The 15,765-nt window shown below is 43.7% G+C and overlaps 1 protein-coding gene across 3 annotated transcripts in view; it reads right to left on the minus strand.

Moving 5' to 3' along the window:
- Nucleotides 1-15,765, minus strand: part of LOC126426879 (poly [ADP-ribose] polymerase tankyrase-1-like) — a 92,236-nt gene that overhangs the window by 33,150 nt on the left and 43,321 nt on the right. For all 3 annotated transcript variants that reach the window (XM_050088923.1, XM_050088922.1, XM_050088924.1), the window contains one exon: nucleotides 15,410-15,485. In XM_050088923.1, coding sequence (XP_049944880.1) covers nucleotides 15,410-15,485 — 76 coding nt within the window. The remainder of the gene's footprint in view (nucleotides 1-15,409; nucleotides 15,486-15,765) is intronic.

Genomic DNA, 15,765 nt, shown 5'->3' on the forward strand with positions numbered 1-15,765 from the left:
AACATGTATCGGCATCAGCAGCAGCGAATACAGTGCACACAAATGGAATATCAATCACCTCAGAGCTACGAGAAAGTTGCATTGTTGAACAATAATAGTGGAGACGGTGATCCGTACACTTCACTAGTGCTATCGCAGAATCTTCCAGGGCAGAAGAGCTATAATAAATAATTTGGGTGATCTATCACAGGCCGATCTCGTGGATGCAACAGAAAACTCATGAATTAATGCAGGTTGAAATACATCTTAATGATCACAGATATGTGTTCCAAATTTTCCTGGGCAGCTCCTCTGAAGGCAAAGACAGGGAGTAACGTGGTGCAGGCGTTTGAACAATTGCTTCAGAACTGTAGGAATTGGTGTCCAGACAAACTGCAGAATGATCACACAGGTGAATAATACAATAAGGACATCAAGCTGGTAATGGATCGATAAGGGACAAACCACTATTCAACATTCTCCCACATGAAAGCGAGTATTGGAGAGCGTATGAGCAGAAACAAGCGCCTTGCCTCTGTGGCAACCAGCAGTTCCCGTAAGGTCAACGAAGTTAAGCGCTGTCAGGGTGGGCTATCTCTTGGATGGGTGACCATCCGGTCTGCTGAGCAGCTGCTTGAGCCACTTGACTGAGAAGTAGCTGCTCCGGTCTCATAACCTGATAACGGATGGGAGAGTGGTGTGCTGTCCACATGCCCATCTGTATCCATATCCAGGGAGCCTGTGGTCTGAGGATGAAAAGGTGGCTGGTCGGTATTATTCGACCTCTATGGGCTGTTTGGGAGGTAACCATTAAGAACCATATGTGGATGGCTTGCACACATGTCAAGACATTCTCCAACAAATTATGGGAGTGTATAATCCAACTGAAGACAGCTGTCGATGCACGTGACAATGGACTTCTGAATACAGCATACAAGCGGATTAAGATGGTGGATCCACGCAGACAGAAAGTCATAGTAGATGATTTAGTGCTTATTTCAAAATAAAAAATTGTGTCTCAGAAATCTTACTTTCCTTGCTGCTCAATGGAGACCTTTACAGTGTCCAGAGCACAGGGAACAAACCCGAGAACACACACCTTAAAGAACAGCGCTGGTGGAGAAACTGCAGGAAGCTTTTACACACAGGAATGGCAAAAGAGTTCCGACTTAAATTTGCTTCTCGTAGAATCTGTCTTAAGGATAAAGGAAACAGCGCGTTAGTGAAATGTCTTGGGTGTTAATAATTACTGATCAGTTGGGCGAATGCTCAAACTGCGGTAAAACAGGGCGTGCAAACCTCAGATAAAGCTTTCCATGAGTGCTAGTAAGGTAATCAGTGGAGGTGGTGGTGGCATTGTCGATAAACTGCCAGTCGAGCTTCATCCTGTTGGATTCAATTTCAGTGAACCTGGAATGATACCGAGAAAGCATCTGGCTGATGGTGGAAAGGCGATTAATGACAACTGCCTGCATCCAAGGACCTACATGAGCCTCTGTGTACAATGTAAGTGGCCAATCATCTAATAAATGAACTGAGGTATACACCTCTTCTGGAAAATGTATGTTCTTCCTAGGCATCATAGCTATATTGTATGTAAGCATTCAGCACCTCAGGTGTGTGAGGGCAGTGTCACAGGACTGGCTGCCAGGATCACAGTGGCCACCAGCAGTATCATGGCAGTGTGAGGGCAGTACTCTTCAGGTAAGAGCCAGCTCTTCGGCAGGGCCCAGAGCAGGTCGGTACTAACCTATGTTAGCTGCTTGCATGCATAAGACTCTCCATCTAGTGGTGGCCGGTATGCTGTTGCCAGGTTGTGACTACTGCTCATTGTTTCTACAACCTCTGGAGTATTTTATTCGCCACCAGGTGCTCGGTAGCTCACATAGTGCGTTATACTGTGCACCGACAGTGAAACATACAACCACCAGTGCTATGTGGAGGTTACGCCCATGACACAAGCATGATAGTGCTGCCACAATATGGTGGGAAAATAAACTATTCTCTTGATCATGGGATACTGCAGACAAGTTCTGAGTCACCCATACCTATGAATGCAGGAGTCGATTCGACAAGGCAGTGATGTGTTCCTGGAATGGGTGTCATTCACCTATTTGCAAGGTGTCATCTCCTCAGAGTTTCTCACTGGTGGTTCTCAACTCGCTATCCCTCCATTCCTCTCTCTCATTATGTATTGAGCCGACTGGTTAGTGCTTCTCAACAATTACTGTCCTTTCATTCTTTGCCACTGCTGTTTCAACCGTTCTTCTTAAACCCTAGACCCTTTCAGCATTATGAAGCGCTATGTCGCTGCTTTCAACATAGGTATACAGAAGTAATTTCAGCTCTCTTCTCTGTGTATGTGCGTGTTTCCGTTTTTTATAACTTCCTATCAGATGACAAGTTTCCTTCTCCTCCAACCATTGCAGTTCTGAGCATCCTGTCGCCTATGTTGAGCGCCAGTGCAGTTCAGGATCTGGTTAGGCAGCTTTGCACTCCTGAGGAAGGCTTCTGCTTAAATTCTGATTTACATGAAAGCAACTATGAGTTTCTCTTCCCTCTCTCCCTCTCCATATGTGCATGTGCACAGATGTCTAACAATACCCTTTTTGTTTCTGTCTTTTGCAGAAATCTTCAGTCAGATCAAGGAGTTGGGGATGGATCCAGTGCCACAGCTTAGTCCAGTAACTACTGGCTTGACTCCAACTCAGTGTACCATTCTCATTACTGATGACAACGACAGGCAGGAGATACCTTCTGAGCCCACCCCATGGCAGATAACACCAAACGTCGAATACCACAGATATGAGCAGTAGTTCTACCACCCAACACAAAAAATTGCATTCTAGCACTGCTAATGGTATGTGTTCTTGTCTGCTTGTAGGTGCACTCAACAATGAGTATCATGTGAATTTCTTGACCCTTTTCTTCAACATTAGTTCATGTTGGCCATCAAATAGAGAATAGTTCTATCAACAAACACAACTGCCTGCATTGATTACTAATGTTATGTGTTCTATTCTCTGTTTGCTGGTGCACTCGATGCATGTGTCCAGGTTGACACACTTTTGTTGGAGGTAGCGACTAATAAATTCCCTTTGACTCATTCAGAGGCAGTTAACTCTGAACGTTATTAGAAACGCTGTAGACGTCCATATATATCTTCATTTTATAAATATTATGCATGATCCTTTATATTTTTCCTCCTCCTCTTGGTGCAGATTATATGGAGGAGGTGCTGGGTGGTAGAGTCGCACATATAGCAGCAGCAGGCCCACTGACGATGGTACAGCTGCATCTGGCTGTGCAGCAGCCTTGCCCACCATATGTGTTCCAGCAGTTCTCCCGCCATCCATGATGCAGCCTGGCCTGTTGTGAGACACTGATAATTTTGAATGTATGTAGAAACAGTATAGGCCCCTACATACTCTGTTTTTTGAAATTATGTATGAGAATGAATATTGGTTCCTCATTCTCTCTTTGTATGTGATATGTGGGAGAGGTAGTGTGGTGGACATGTGCGTCAAACAGGAGCTGGTCGACTCATGATGTCCCAGCATGCTCCACAGCCGCCCATGACATAACCAAAGCACCAGCAAGAGCAGCAAACTGGTCATTTCAGCGGCAGCCTGCCCCATTGATGACTGTGGTGATGTACTTATGGCTGACCACGAGGCAGAGGCATTCCAGGCCTAGTGACATCTGTGGCGCAGCACTGGCCATCAAAGTTCCAGACCTGTGGCACAGCGGTTCAATTCCAGCCTGTTTGCCATTATCTTGAAAGTGCTCTCAACAATCTTGCCCATCTCGCAAGCATCACAATCAGAGATCGCCGTGATACCGAGTCGTGTCTAGTAGCTGCAGTACTCACATCTGTGCTATTAAGGATTAGAGAGTAAGAACTTCTGCGGTACTGCACTACTCAGTGGTCACTAGAGCATTTCCGAAATTATCTCATCTGCTCAGACTGACAATCTGAATGTGAGCTACCGAGATCCTGCCACTTTCCTTAATGCTTGTGAAGTAGTTTTGGAAAGGGAGCTCCCTGGATACGTCGACAGTATCCCGCCATTAAGTGCAAGGCAGTTCTGTACTGTAAGCTGACGCATTCCCTGAAACACGAAATGGTTTTGAGGAGAGCAGTGTCGTCAAAATATGGAGGTGAACTGTCATGGTATCATGGGGTGGGTCGGTGGCAGAGTAGTTCAGAACTTTTATTAAGAGTTTTATGTTCGGCCTTTTTCCTGAGATGCAGGAAAGAATGTCTGGTGAGGCACACAGCCATGTACTCCACCTTAATTTTTACTCACATGTTTTTGATCCAGGTATTGGAGGTCCATTTACATCTCTCTTCCAAAAGATGTCGCTGCAAAACATGCGTGATTTTATGTCTGGAATAATGCCAAAGGGGATGTATATTGCATAACATTGTCGTTTATGGCCAGCAATAGGAATTACCCTAGTCATGAATGTCACTCGAATACATACAAAACATCCAGTGTCCCCTGTCGTCGTAGTGTCGACAGCATTTTCTGTAAATCTGTAGGACATTCAAAATTTGATATGCAGAACTCCAATTACACGATTCATTTGTGCACCCTCGGAGATAATGACCCAGCCAATGAACACGACCATGAGCAGACCTTGAACAACAATTAAGTGAAGCGTAAAGCAAGGGGACCACACAACTTCTTCAAGTTAGCCGGTAAGTGTTCCAGATTCAGACACCTGTCTCTAATATCTGAGCGCATTTTGGATAAAACACATGCCACACTTGTTTCTGCCCACATGTCCAAACATTGTGGTACAAGACATTTCTGAAATAGATGTCTCAAGTCATTCACCAAGGGTGAGTATCTCGAAACACACTTCATTGACTGCTCAATCCATGAACTGGTACATGTGGAAAACCTGCCAAAGAGAAAAAGTTCTTAAAATGTAAGAACGACCACCACCAGAAGCGGTGTTCCTTAGTTATGTACACTGTTCTCGAGTGCCTCATAGTTCCTGTGACACATTCTGAAGGTGATCCCCCTGCCTTCCATATCATCTACATAGAATGGCTTGTACCATATGCAGCTGCATAATACATTGCATGCATGTATGACTCTAGTCTCAACAAATTCAAATTTATGTTGGGGAAAATCCTGCGAGAGATGGATGATGACTGACTTCTAAGAACTTGTGTGGGAAGCTAATAATGCTCATAGTGACAATGTCCACATGACCAACTTAAAGTAGAATGATCCATTGTTTGAGAATGCATTTGATTGCTGTATTTGTGGGGTGCTGTTTGATAGAGATGAGGAATCTCCTCATCGTGACCATTGTCACCTAACAGGGACATTCATTGGACACCTCACAACACATTCATTTGGAATTACCAGCTGCCATGGCAAATACCCATCTTTTTATACCATTTCATTGGGTACGATATCCACTTTCTGGTACAGTATTCGGGTGACTTCTCGTTGAAAACTGAGAAGGTCTATGTCATTCCTAACACCGTTGAAAAGTACATCTCATTTTCAAAGAGAATCATGCCCAGAATAATGCTTTGCTTCGTGGATTCGCTTCACTCAATGCATGTGTCTCTTTAGATACATACTGAGCCAATGTGTTTTGAGGATATGCAAATCACCAGAGCCACACATCCAGATGATCGAAGTTTCACCTTGTGACGAAGAAGAGTGGGTTTCAACATAAATACTTGTTTTCGATGGTGTTCGGTATGCCTTCATACACAGTGATAAGGGAAGGTGGGCAACAGGGGCAGGCGACAGCCATTGTCATAAGATAGCTGGACGGCAGCAGAAGTGATAAGGGAACCAGTAACACAGCAAACAGAAGATTTACTTCACTTGTATTTCGCCAAATATGCAAAGACTTATTACAAATGATGCAATAAGATATAGAGTTCAGCTCACACAATAGCAACAACTATGGCGTGGGAGCTGTGACTTGGCGAAATCGAAGTGGCATCCGTAACGAAGAGGCCCGAAGTGCGAGCAGGCTGAGCCACTGTCACTAGCCATCCCGTATTGCAGCCGCAAAGAGCGCTCGAAGTACACCTGCTGAACGCATAGCTCAGTGGCCGCGATGGCTGGGTCCACCAGATTCCATGGTACCACTATCGGAGTCAGACAGAAACATGCAATTCAATTGCTATGATGTCTATGATGTAGTACTGATACATGATATCACCAATGGAGAGAATCAATGAAACTACATTGCCAACTCAGCTGCATTCTCCAGTGAAATAATAAACATTATCATAACGGATGTGGAGTATGAGTACAAGGTTAATATTTGACTGGAGTTTGGCATCACTGATTTAAACGAATATGCCAGATGATGTGGAATGCTGATGTACACATGCTCACTGAAATATTCAAGAAGTTCTGGAATGTACACATGAGCACATGCTTTTTGGATACTGCCTTCCACTTGATGGCACCTGGGCTTTCGTGGGATACAATGTTAAGGAAGATGTTTGTCAACATTGTTCTGCTGACCAATACTGATATGTTACTCTTCTTAAAATGTGGGATTCACTTGGGATTTGCCAGTTGATGGCAAGATACGCTAGGGTGAATACCCATAAATAAGTGATAAATTACAACCTTTACCTGGTTGTCAATCATCCATATGAACAGTCCATGTAATGAAGTATACCTTTTGAAGGGTTCTAGTGGCTGTCCAAGAAGAAAATAGACAGTTTGAAGCATGAGATCCATTAAGCTGAGGATTGTGGTGAGGGGTATGGTCTGAGGGTAGAGCAGGAATATCCCACCAATATTCATGAAGAGCACAATGTCTTGTTTCGATGTTTCTTCACCAGCTGGTGCTTCTCCCTGTTTCCCCTGTATACAGCGTAAACAGAACAGAAACCATTAACGAAATACCAAATATATCGAGAAAACTGTATATATGGAACACAGAAAGAGCTGATTCATTGAAATGTAAATATCCTAAAAGAAATGCTGGATATATTGAATGTAGTGATTATATGGGAAATGTAGTAACCAGGTTGCATCATATATATATATATATATATATATATATATATATATATATATATATATATATATATATATATATTGTAAGGAAAATATTGTTGACGAACTAGAAGAAAGAATCATGCAGAAGGCCTAATATCTGAGTCCTTGGCTATGAAAGATGAGCCTGCTTGTGGCTCTAGGTATTGAAAGCTATGTTTCTGCAGTTTGGGCTTCCACTTCCTGTGAACGGTGTAAACTCACCGCATTTTCCAGGATTTTCGGATGTGGTGGAGTCCTGTAAGCTGGCCAATTCTACGGAGATGCAGGTTATGGGAAGTATTAATGTTAAGATCCGTATTGGAGTTTTTATGTTGAAATTCACAGTTAAGATAGAATATAATTTCTCTGTGTCAGCTATCAAAGGTTGTCAATCCGTAAATCTGGATTAGTTTCTCAGTGGAGTCAAGGAAAGTTTTATTCTGAGTTTGCAGACCAGAAATTCTTTAGTTTTGTAAGCATATGGTGAATCGAAGGGCAGGGTATCAAGTACAATTTACCAGTTCAGTCAACACCGATTTTCCAGATTATGACTTGTAACACTCCAGCTGAATAAACAGATTGTGGGTTTATGTGTAGGATTTAGGGAAGTGCTTATTCACAGACTAGATTTGGTTAGAGGAGCAAAGAACATTACTGAATTTACAGGCAATATTCTCGCAAAGCATTCCCAAACAGACTGCCCCCACCTAAGGCGCTTTCAGATGAGATGCTATGGAAGCATGTTAGAAAGCAATCCAAATCCCCATACTGCCCTGCCCCCCCCCCCCCCCCCCCCGCCCGTATGTTTATGGTGCCTAAGCCACATGGCAGGGTGATACCAGATGTTTACTATCAGGCCCTGAATGAGAAAGTAGTTCTTCAATCTTTAACCCTTCCTTATTTTCAGTCGTGCTTCTCATAGTTACAAGGGGCAAAGGTCGTCACTACCTTTGACCTACACGAAGCCTATTATCAAATTCCAACGGTTTACTCACTGTTCGATTTTAATAAACACTGATCTGGGTTGTCTACAGTAGCGGGCGCTGCAAGGTGTATTGGATAAGATTTTTCTGACCTTAAATCCCACTCTGCCTATCACTATCTTGATTATTTGGTGATCCTTAGTGAGAAGTTTCAGAGCAAGTAGGCCACATCACACAGATGCTTCAGCTGCTGCGTAGGACTGTGTTTTTGGTTAAAATTTCCAGAGCTACTTTGCTCAGCCAGAAATCTCGTTCATAGTTCGTATTGTTTGTGGTCAAGATATTACAGTGAATCAGAGTCGGAGAGAGGCTATTTATTCTTATCCCAGAGCTCAAAATGTACAAGCAGTGTTGGGATGGTAAATTACTTCCATCAATTTGTACCTCTAAATTTTCTCAATAGTGTTCCACGAAAAGAACAACCAGTTGAGTTCCCCAAGCATCTCCCTACCATTGCAACTACCAGTAACAAACCTAGCAGCCCACCTCTGTACTGCTTCGATGTCTTTCTTTAATCCGACCTGGTTCGGATCACAATCACTCGAGCAGTACTCCAGAATAGATGGCACCAGTGTCCTACATGTGGTCTCCTTTACAGACGTACCAAACTTTCCTAGAATTTTGTTCAAACTGACTTCACCACGTCCAGGAGTTGTGGCCGTTGTTTTGTAGGATGGGGTAGTTAAGAGAGAATCTGTAGCATATGCTTCATGTAGATTTATCCAGTAGTAAGCCATATATTCTGTATATGAGTTGGAGCCACTGCCAGTTCTGTTCACACTCTCGAGAAATGTAAACTACACTATGTAATCAAAAGTATCCGGACAACCGAAAAAACTTACGTTTTTCATATTAGGTGGATTGTGCTGCCATATCAGCGAAATCAGTAGTCATTAGACACTGTGAGAGAGTAGAATTGGGCGTTCCACGGACCTCACGGATTACGAATGTAGTCAGGTGATTTGGTGTCACTTGTGTCATACGTCTGTACGCGAGATTTAAACACTCCTAAACATATCTAAGTGCACTGTTTCGAAGTGATAGTAAAGTGGAAACGTGAAGGGACACATACAGCACAAAACCATACAGGCCGACCTCGTCTGTTCCCTGACGGGGACTTCCGACAGTTGCAGAGGGTAGTAATGTGCAATAGGGAGATATCTATCCAGACCATTACAAAGAAATTCCAAACTGCAGCAGGATCCACTGCAAGTACTGTGACAGTTAAGCGGCAGGTGACAGAACTTGGATATCACGAGCCTCACATCACGCCGGTAAATGCTAAACGACGCCTCGCATGGTGTAAGCAGCGTAAACATTCCACGACTGAACAGTGGAAAAATGTTGCGTGGAGTGACGAATCACGGTACATAATGTGGCGATCCGATGGCAGGGTCCGGCAAATGACAGGCGAACGTGATTTGCCAGTGTGTGGCGATTGCATCTTTCAACACGACCGAGCACCTGGTCACAATGCACGGCCTGTGGCGGAGTGGTTACACGACAATAACACACCTGTAATGGAGTGGCCTGCACAGAGTCCTGACCTGAATCCTTTAGAACACCTTTGCCATGTTTTGGAACGCCGAATTCGTGGCAGGCTTCGCCGACCGACATCGATACCTCTCCTCAGTGCAACACTCCGTGAAGAATGGGCTGCCATTTTCCAAGAAACCTTCTAGCACTTGATTCAACGTATGCCCGCGAGAGTGGAAGCTTCATCAAGGCTATGGATGGGCCAACACCTTAATGATTTCCAGCATTGCGGATGGCGGACGCCACGAACTTGTAAGTCATTTTGAACAAGGCGTCTGGATACTTTTCATCACATAGTGTAAGTGTAAAAGAACGGACTCTGAAAATTGCAGACCATTAACTGTAATATTAGTTGGCTGAAGATTCCGTGACTATGTTCTCAGCTGGAATATAATAAATTTCCTTGAGAGGGAAAAGCTTCTGTCTACAGTTCAGCATGGTTTTAGAATGCATCCCTCTTATGAAACTCGGCCAACCCTCACTTACACGAGATCGTGTGAAGCATGGATGACAGGAAACGGGCGGATTCCATAGTTACAGATTTCAGTGATGCATTTGACACGGTGCCACACTGGCGACTGTTAACGAAAGCACAAGAATGCGAAATGGTTTCCCAGGTATGTGAGTCACTTGAAGACTTCTTAAGTAACAGAACCCAGTACGTTGTCCCCGACGACGACTTGGGGCGATGATAATGTTAGGAGTGTCCCAGAGAAGCGTTATTTTCTATGCACATAAAAGATCTGGCAGACAGGGTAAGCAGCAGTCTGCGGCTGTCTGACGATGATGCTGTGGCGTACGGGAAGGCGCCGACGTTGAGTGACTGTAGAAGGAGACAGGATGACGTAGACCAAATTTCTAGTCGGTGTGATGAATAGCAGCTGGCTCTAAATGTAAAAACACGTAAGTTAATGTAGATGAGTAGGAAAACCAAACCCATAATGTTCGAATATAGTACTAGCAATATTCTGCTTGGCATGATTACGTCGATTAAATATCTAGGGGTAACGTTGCAAAGCAATATGAAGTCGAATGAGCATGTAAAGAGTGTAGTATGGAAGGTGGATGGTCGACTTTAGTTTATTTAGCGAATTCTAGGAGAATGTGGTTCATGTGTAAAGGAGGACTCTAGTGCGACCCACTGTTGAATACTGTTCGCGTTTTTGGGATCCACACCAGGTCAGATTAAAAGAGGACGCCGAAGCAATTCAAAAACGGTCTGCCAGATTTTTTACTGGTAGGCTCAAAGGCTCAAACAACACACAAGTCTTACAGTGTTGCAAATGGGAGTCACTGCGAGGTAACGCGACGTTCTTTCCGAGGACCACCAGCGTGAAAAATTAAGAGAACAGATATTTGATGCTGACTGCAGAGTTATCCTTTAGCTTCCAACGCACATTTCGCGAAGAACCGTGAAGACAAGAACAGAGAAAGCAGGGCTCATACGGAGGCACATACACAGTCGTTTCTCCCTCGCTTTGTTTGCGAGTGGAACAGAAGAGAACCCGACTGGTAGTGGTACAGAGTACCCTCCACCACGTACCACATGGTGGCTTGCGCAATATGTGAATAGGTGTAGATAATTATTTGATGTCATTCCTTCCACGCCTTTTGTAACTGGGGAGTATATGGTCAAGCCAAAATAGTGACTGCATGATTATTTTAAATTTTGGTGTATCTTATTTTACAGCCTCTGCCGTAAAATATCTAGGAGTAACTAACCCCAGCGACCATAAGTGGAATGACGGCATAAAACAGGTAGTGGGGAAAGCAAATACCAGACTCAGATTCACAGGGAGAATCTTAAGAAAATGTAAGCCTTCCACGAAAGAAGTGGCTTATAAGGCGCTTGTTCGCCCTTTTCTTGAGTATTTTTCATATATCTGGGATCCCTGTCAGGTAGAATTGACAGAGGAGATAGGCAAGATCCAATGAAGAGCGCCGACGGTTTAGGGGGCGAGAGAGCGTTACAGAGATGCTAAACAAACTCGACTGTGAGACGTTACAAGAGAAGCGTTGTGCATCACGGAGAGATTTACTGTTTCTATTTCGGGACAGCACTTTTCAGGAGGAGTTGGGCAATGTATTACTTCCCCCCACATACATCTCACGTACTGACTACGAGGAGGAAATTCGATAAATTAGAGCCATACAGATGCTGGCCGACAAACGTTCTTCCCACGCTCCATTCGCGAGTGGAACTGGGTTGGAGGTATCAGATAGTGGTACCCTCCAGCACACACCATTAGGTGGCTTTCCGGGTATGATGTAGATGTAGGAGTATGGGGATTATTGGTCTTTTTATGATTCCAAATGTGATAGCAGCAGCTGTCATAGGATACTAATGCAAAAGTCCTTTCAGCTGTATCATCACCCCGATAGCTGTCAGTTTGGGCTGGGAGACTATGTTGACTCAGATTCATCAATGTTGCAATGCTTTTTAACACCAGAGCGATCCTCCACCGGTCGTTGTGCTGAGCGGTGTTGCAGCGCCTGCTGGACGAAGCTGCCTCCCACATAGCGGCAACACTGGGGCTGGGACACCTCCCTCCCCCCCTCCCCACACCGCCCGTTTCACCAATTTTCAACCTGTGCTGGCCGTCGTAGGAACACACCCAGCCCCAGTACACTGTCCCCACGCTCTAGACATGCTTGTTTTCCTGCCTTTGTATCGTCAGTGGTAGTGGCTCCCATAGAGTGATCTACAGCGCTAAGGCAGTCTGGGTGGGTTGTGGGCCCTTGCGTACCTCTTGGCACATGCAGGAATTGATGGTTAGCCTTGAATATCTGGAGAGGCTCTAGTTATGATCTAGAAACCGGTTGGGTGTCGCTAGTCTAAGGGCAGTTGGTTCTCTTAAGAGTTTGACGAAGATGGTGATATTTGGTTCGTGGGGCACTCAACTGCGAGGTCATGAGCGCCTGTACAAAGTCCCAATTTTGACACAGTCCAATTTTTACACAGTGCAATCTAACTTCTGTCAACAGTGATAATGATGAGGATGAAATGGTGAGGACAACACAGACTCACAGTCCACAGGCAGAGAAAATCCTGAACTCAGCTGCGAATCGAACGTGGAACCCCTGTGATCCAGATATAGCAACGCTAGCCACTAGACCACGAGATGCAGACTCTTATGAGTTTATGAGCACAGTGGCTCTACGATTGCTGGTTTGCTATATTTAACCAGAGCTCAGGTAAGGGACAAGTCATACGTAATATTGTTCAACTTATGTCTTTGTAAATGTGGAAGTTTGGTTGCCAATGTTAAAATTTGTTTCATTATAGTGCCTCTTCCCAAATTATTGCAGTTGCATTTTTTCTTAGTTGAGAAAGTTGTGGCGGTATTTCCATTTCATTTTTTAAAATTATATATTATCCTAAATCTTGATTGGATGAGAGTTTGTGAACATGATAGTTTTTGTAATGAGGCTTTTTGATGTTACTTGGCTCCAACGCATGTTGAAGGAAAGTATCACACTCACCTCGATCTGTCCTTTCCACTCACTTATTATGTTCTAATCTATAATAGGGTATTTTGAAGGGCCAGCTGTGGTAGTATATGTTTTTTTCCAACATTGATTTTCGCATACAATTACGGAAATGCATTTCTGCCTAGGTACAACACAATGAGAAACAGATCATTCTGTGCAGGCACTACTCTTTCAAAAACAAGAATTCCAATTGTTACGCAGTTCATTACTCACTGCATAAATATTTGAACATTTGAAAAATAAAGGAAATTTTTGAAAATTATTGGACACTGGACTCGCAAGGGCTATTGTACTCTGATACAGTGCATATTAAAGGATAGCTGGATCTACATGTCTCATCAATACTGTCATCATAGAAATAATCAGCAACCAGTTGCATAAAGAATATTTGATTTTTTTTTTGACACACTTATTGCACTTCATCAGAAGGCTATACCCGTCGCAGTATTTACGAGTGTCAGCAATAAGATGCATGCAGCATACTCCTCCATACAAGTGTATTACTGATGCCGTTTTTGTACAGGCAGTATGAACCGCATGACTACATCAATATACTGCGTCTGTCTCATTGTTGATACTTGCAAATTACTCCATGTTTTAACCTTCTGAAGAAGGGCACTAACTGCCTGAAAGCAGTTAAGGAAATTAAATTTCTTTTATGCAAGTGGCACCTGATTATTTCGATATACACAGTCGCACTTGCTGAAAATTAATAAAATACTAAATATTGACGCTGTTAAGGGCTCGCCTCCCATGCAAGTGGGCCCAGGTTCCTTTCCTGGCTGGGTTGGACATTTTTCTCCGATTGGGAACTGGCTGTTGTTTTGTCCTCGTCATCATTTTATCCTTGTCACCGGCGCTCTGGTTGCCCAATGTGGGGTGAACGAAATAGGACTTTCACTTGGCAGCCGAACTTCCCTGCATAGGGACCTCCCGGCCAATGATGCCATACGCTCATTTTATTTTCATCGGAGAGAAAGGGCCCATTAGCTGGGAACACCACGGAATTTAGTGAATGGCCTTCAGTAAGTCGATAAAGAATTGCTCGCAACTGGTTGGACACAGATTTGAAGGGGGGTCCTCCAAGAAGAAAGTACAGTGTCATGAAAGCCTCTCCCTGTTTGTGTTATTGACATTAGTGTAATAAGTTTCGGAATATAACCTGAGGAACAGCTGTATATAAAGTGGAAGAACACGTGAAGGAAATGGGCATCATCTTGTGGAAGAGCTCGTGGCTGATGTGTTGTCGTGAGGTCTCAGCTGTTGCCTTTGGTCGAGGTTACAATCAGTAGTATGCAGGTACATCCTCCAGGACATGTGTAGGAGGAATCTCCGTTAATGCAGGCCTTCTATGCATGCTCTGATTGTGAACCATACCCTTCACCTTGGAGCCTAGTAGTTGTTGTTACGGTCTTTAGTCCAGTTGCATGCAGCTCCTTCCATGCTACTCTATCCTGTGCAAGCTTCTTCATCACCAACTAACTGCTGCAAGCTACATCCTTCTGAATCTGCTTATTGTATTCATCTCTTGGTCTTCTTATACGACTTTTACCTTCCACACGTCCGTCCAGTACGAAATTGGTGATCCCTTGATACTTCATGACATGTCCTAACAATAGATCCCTTCTTCTGGTCAAGTTGTGCCGCAAATTCCCCTTCTCCCTAATTCTATTTAGTACCTGCTCATTAGTTACGTGATACGCGAATCTAATCTTTAGCAGTCTTTTGTAGCACTACATTTCGAAAGCTTCTATTCCCTGCTTGTCTAAATTATTTATCGTCCATGTTTCACTTTCATATACTGCTACACTCCCCACAAATACTTTCAGAAAAGACTTCCTGAAACTTAAATCTATACTCAATTTTAGTAAATTTCTCTTCTTCAGAAACGCTTCCCTTGCCATTGCCAGTCTACGTTTTATATCCTCTCTACTTCGACCATTATCTGTTATTTTGCTCCCCAGATAAGAAAACTCATCTGCCACTTAAAGTGTTTCATTTCTATTGTACTTCGCTCAGCATCACCCGATGTAAGTAGACTACATTCCATTATCATCGTTCCGCTTTTGTTGATTTAATAGAAATCATAACAGCAAGTAGGGTCGAAACAATTTATGAAGCTACCAGAAACTCGGCTCTTATGTGACATTCCTTAGCTAGCTTATTTGATAATGTACACACTTAAGTTTAGAGATTCGATGAGCCTATTATGAGAAGTCACGTAAAGCATTATGAGCTATCAAAAAATGGCCATGAGTGATAGTGTATTTTACAGCACAGACGGACCTAAGGAAACTGAGTGTCATACACTGCAGGCTTCAGAATAACACACACACCTAGAACTGGGCAACACAGGCGAGTGCCTTCTCACGTGCCTACCTGGTTTCTGTTGCTGGCTCCAGGTCCACGGCCGCCGTGCCCGTAACCTCCTGAGCTGGCGCCGTCGGGGGCGATTCTGAAAAACGGCGTCACTGGGCAGTTCTTTGTCCGTACACAGATCTGTCTACACTTGTGTGAGCTACAGGCAGACCTATAGCAAGCAACAGTTGGTAAATGTTGTCCATCAAAATCCAATTATAGCAATATCCTTGCAGCATCAGATTAATTCCATATATAAACAGCTGCAAATCTTTGATAATATCACTTAAAGAATTTTCTATTTGTTTACACAAAGAGCTCGAGGATTGGCAGAGACCTTATTCCCTGACTTTCTTTCTAATGTTGCTTGCTCAGGA

The sequence above is a fragment of the Schistocerca serialis genome, chromosome 11 (assembly GCF_023864345.2).
Source record: "Schistocerca serialis cubense isolate TAMUIC-IGC-003099 chromosome 11, iqSchSeri2.2, whole genome shotgun sequence".
In the NCBI taxonomy this organism is placed as follows: Eukaryota; Metazoa; Arthropoda; class Insecta; order Orthoptera; family Acrididae; genus Schistocerca; species Schistocerca serialis.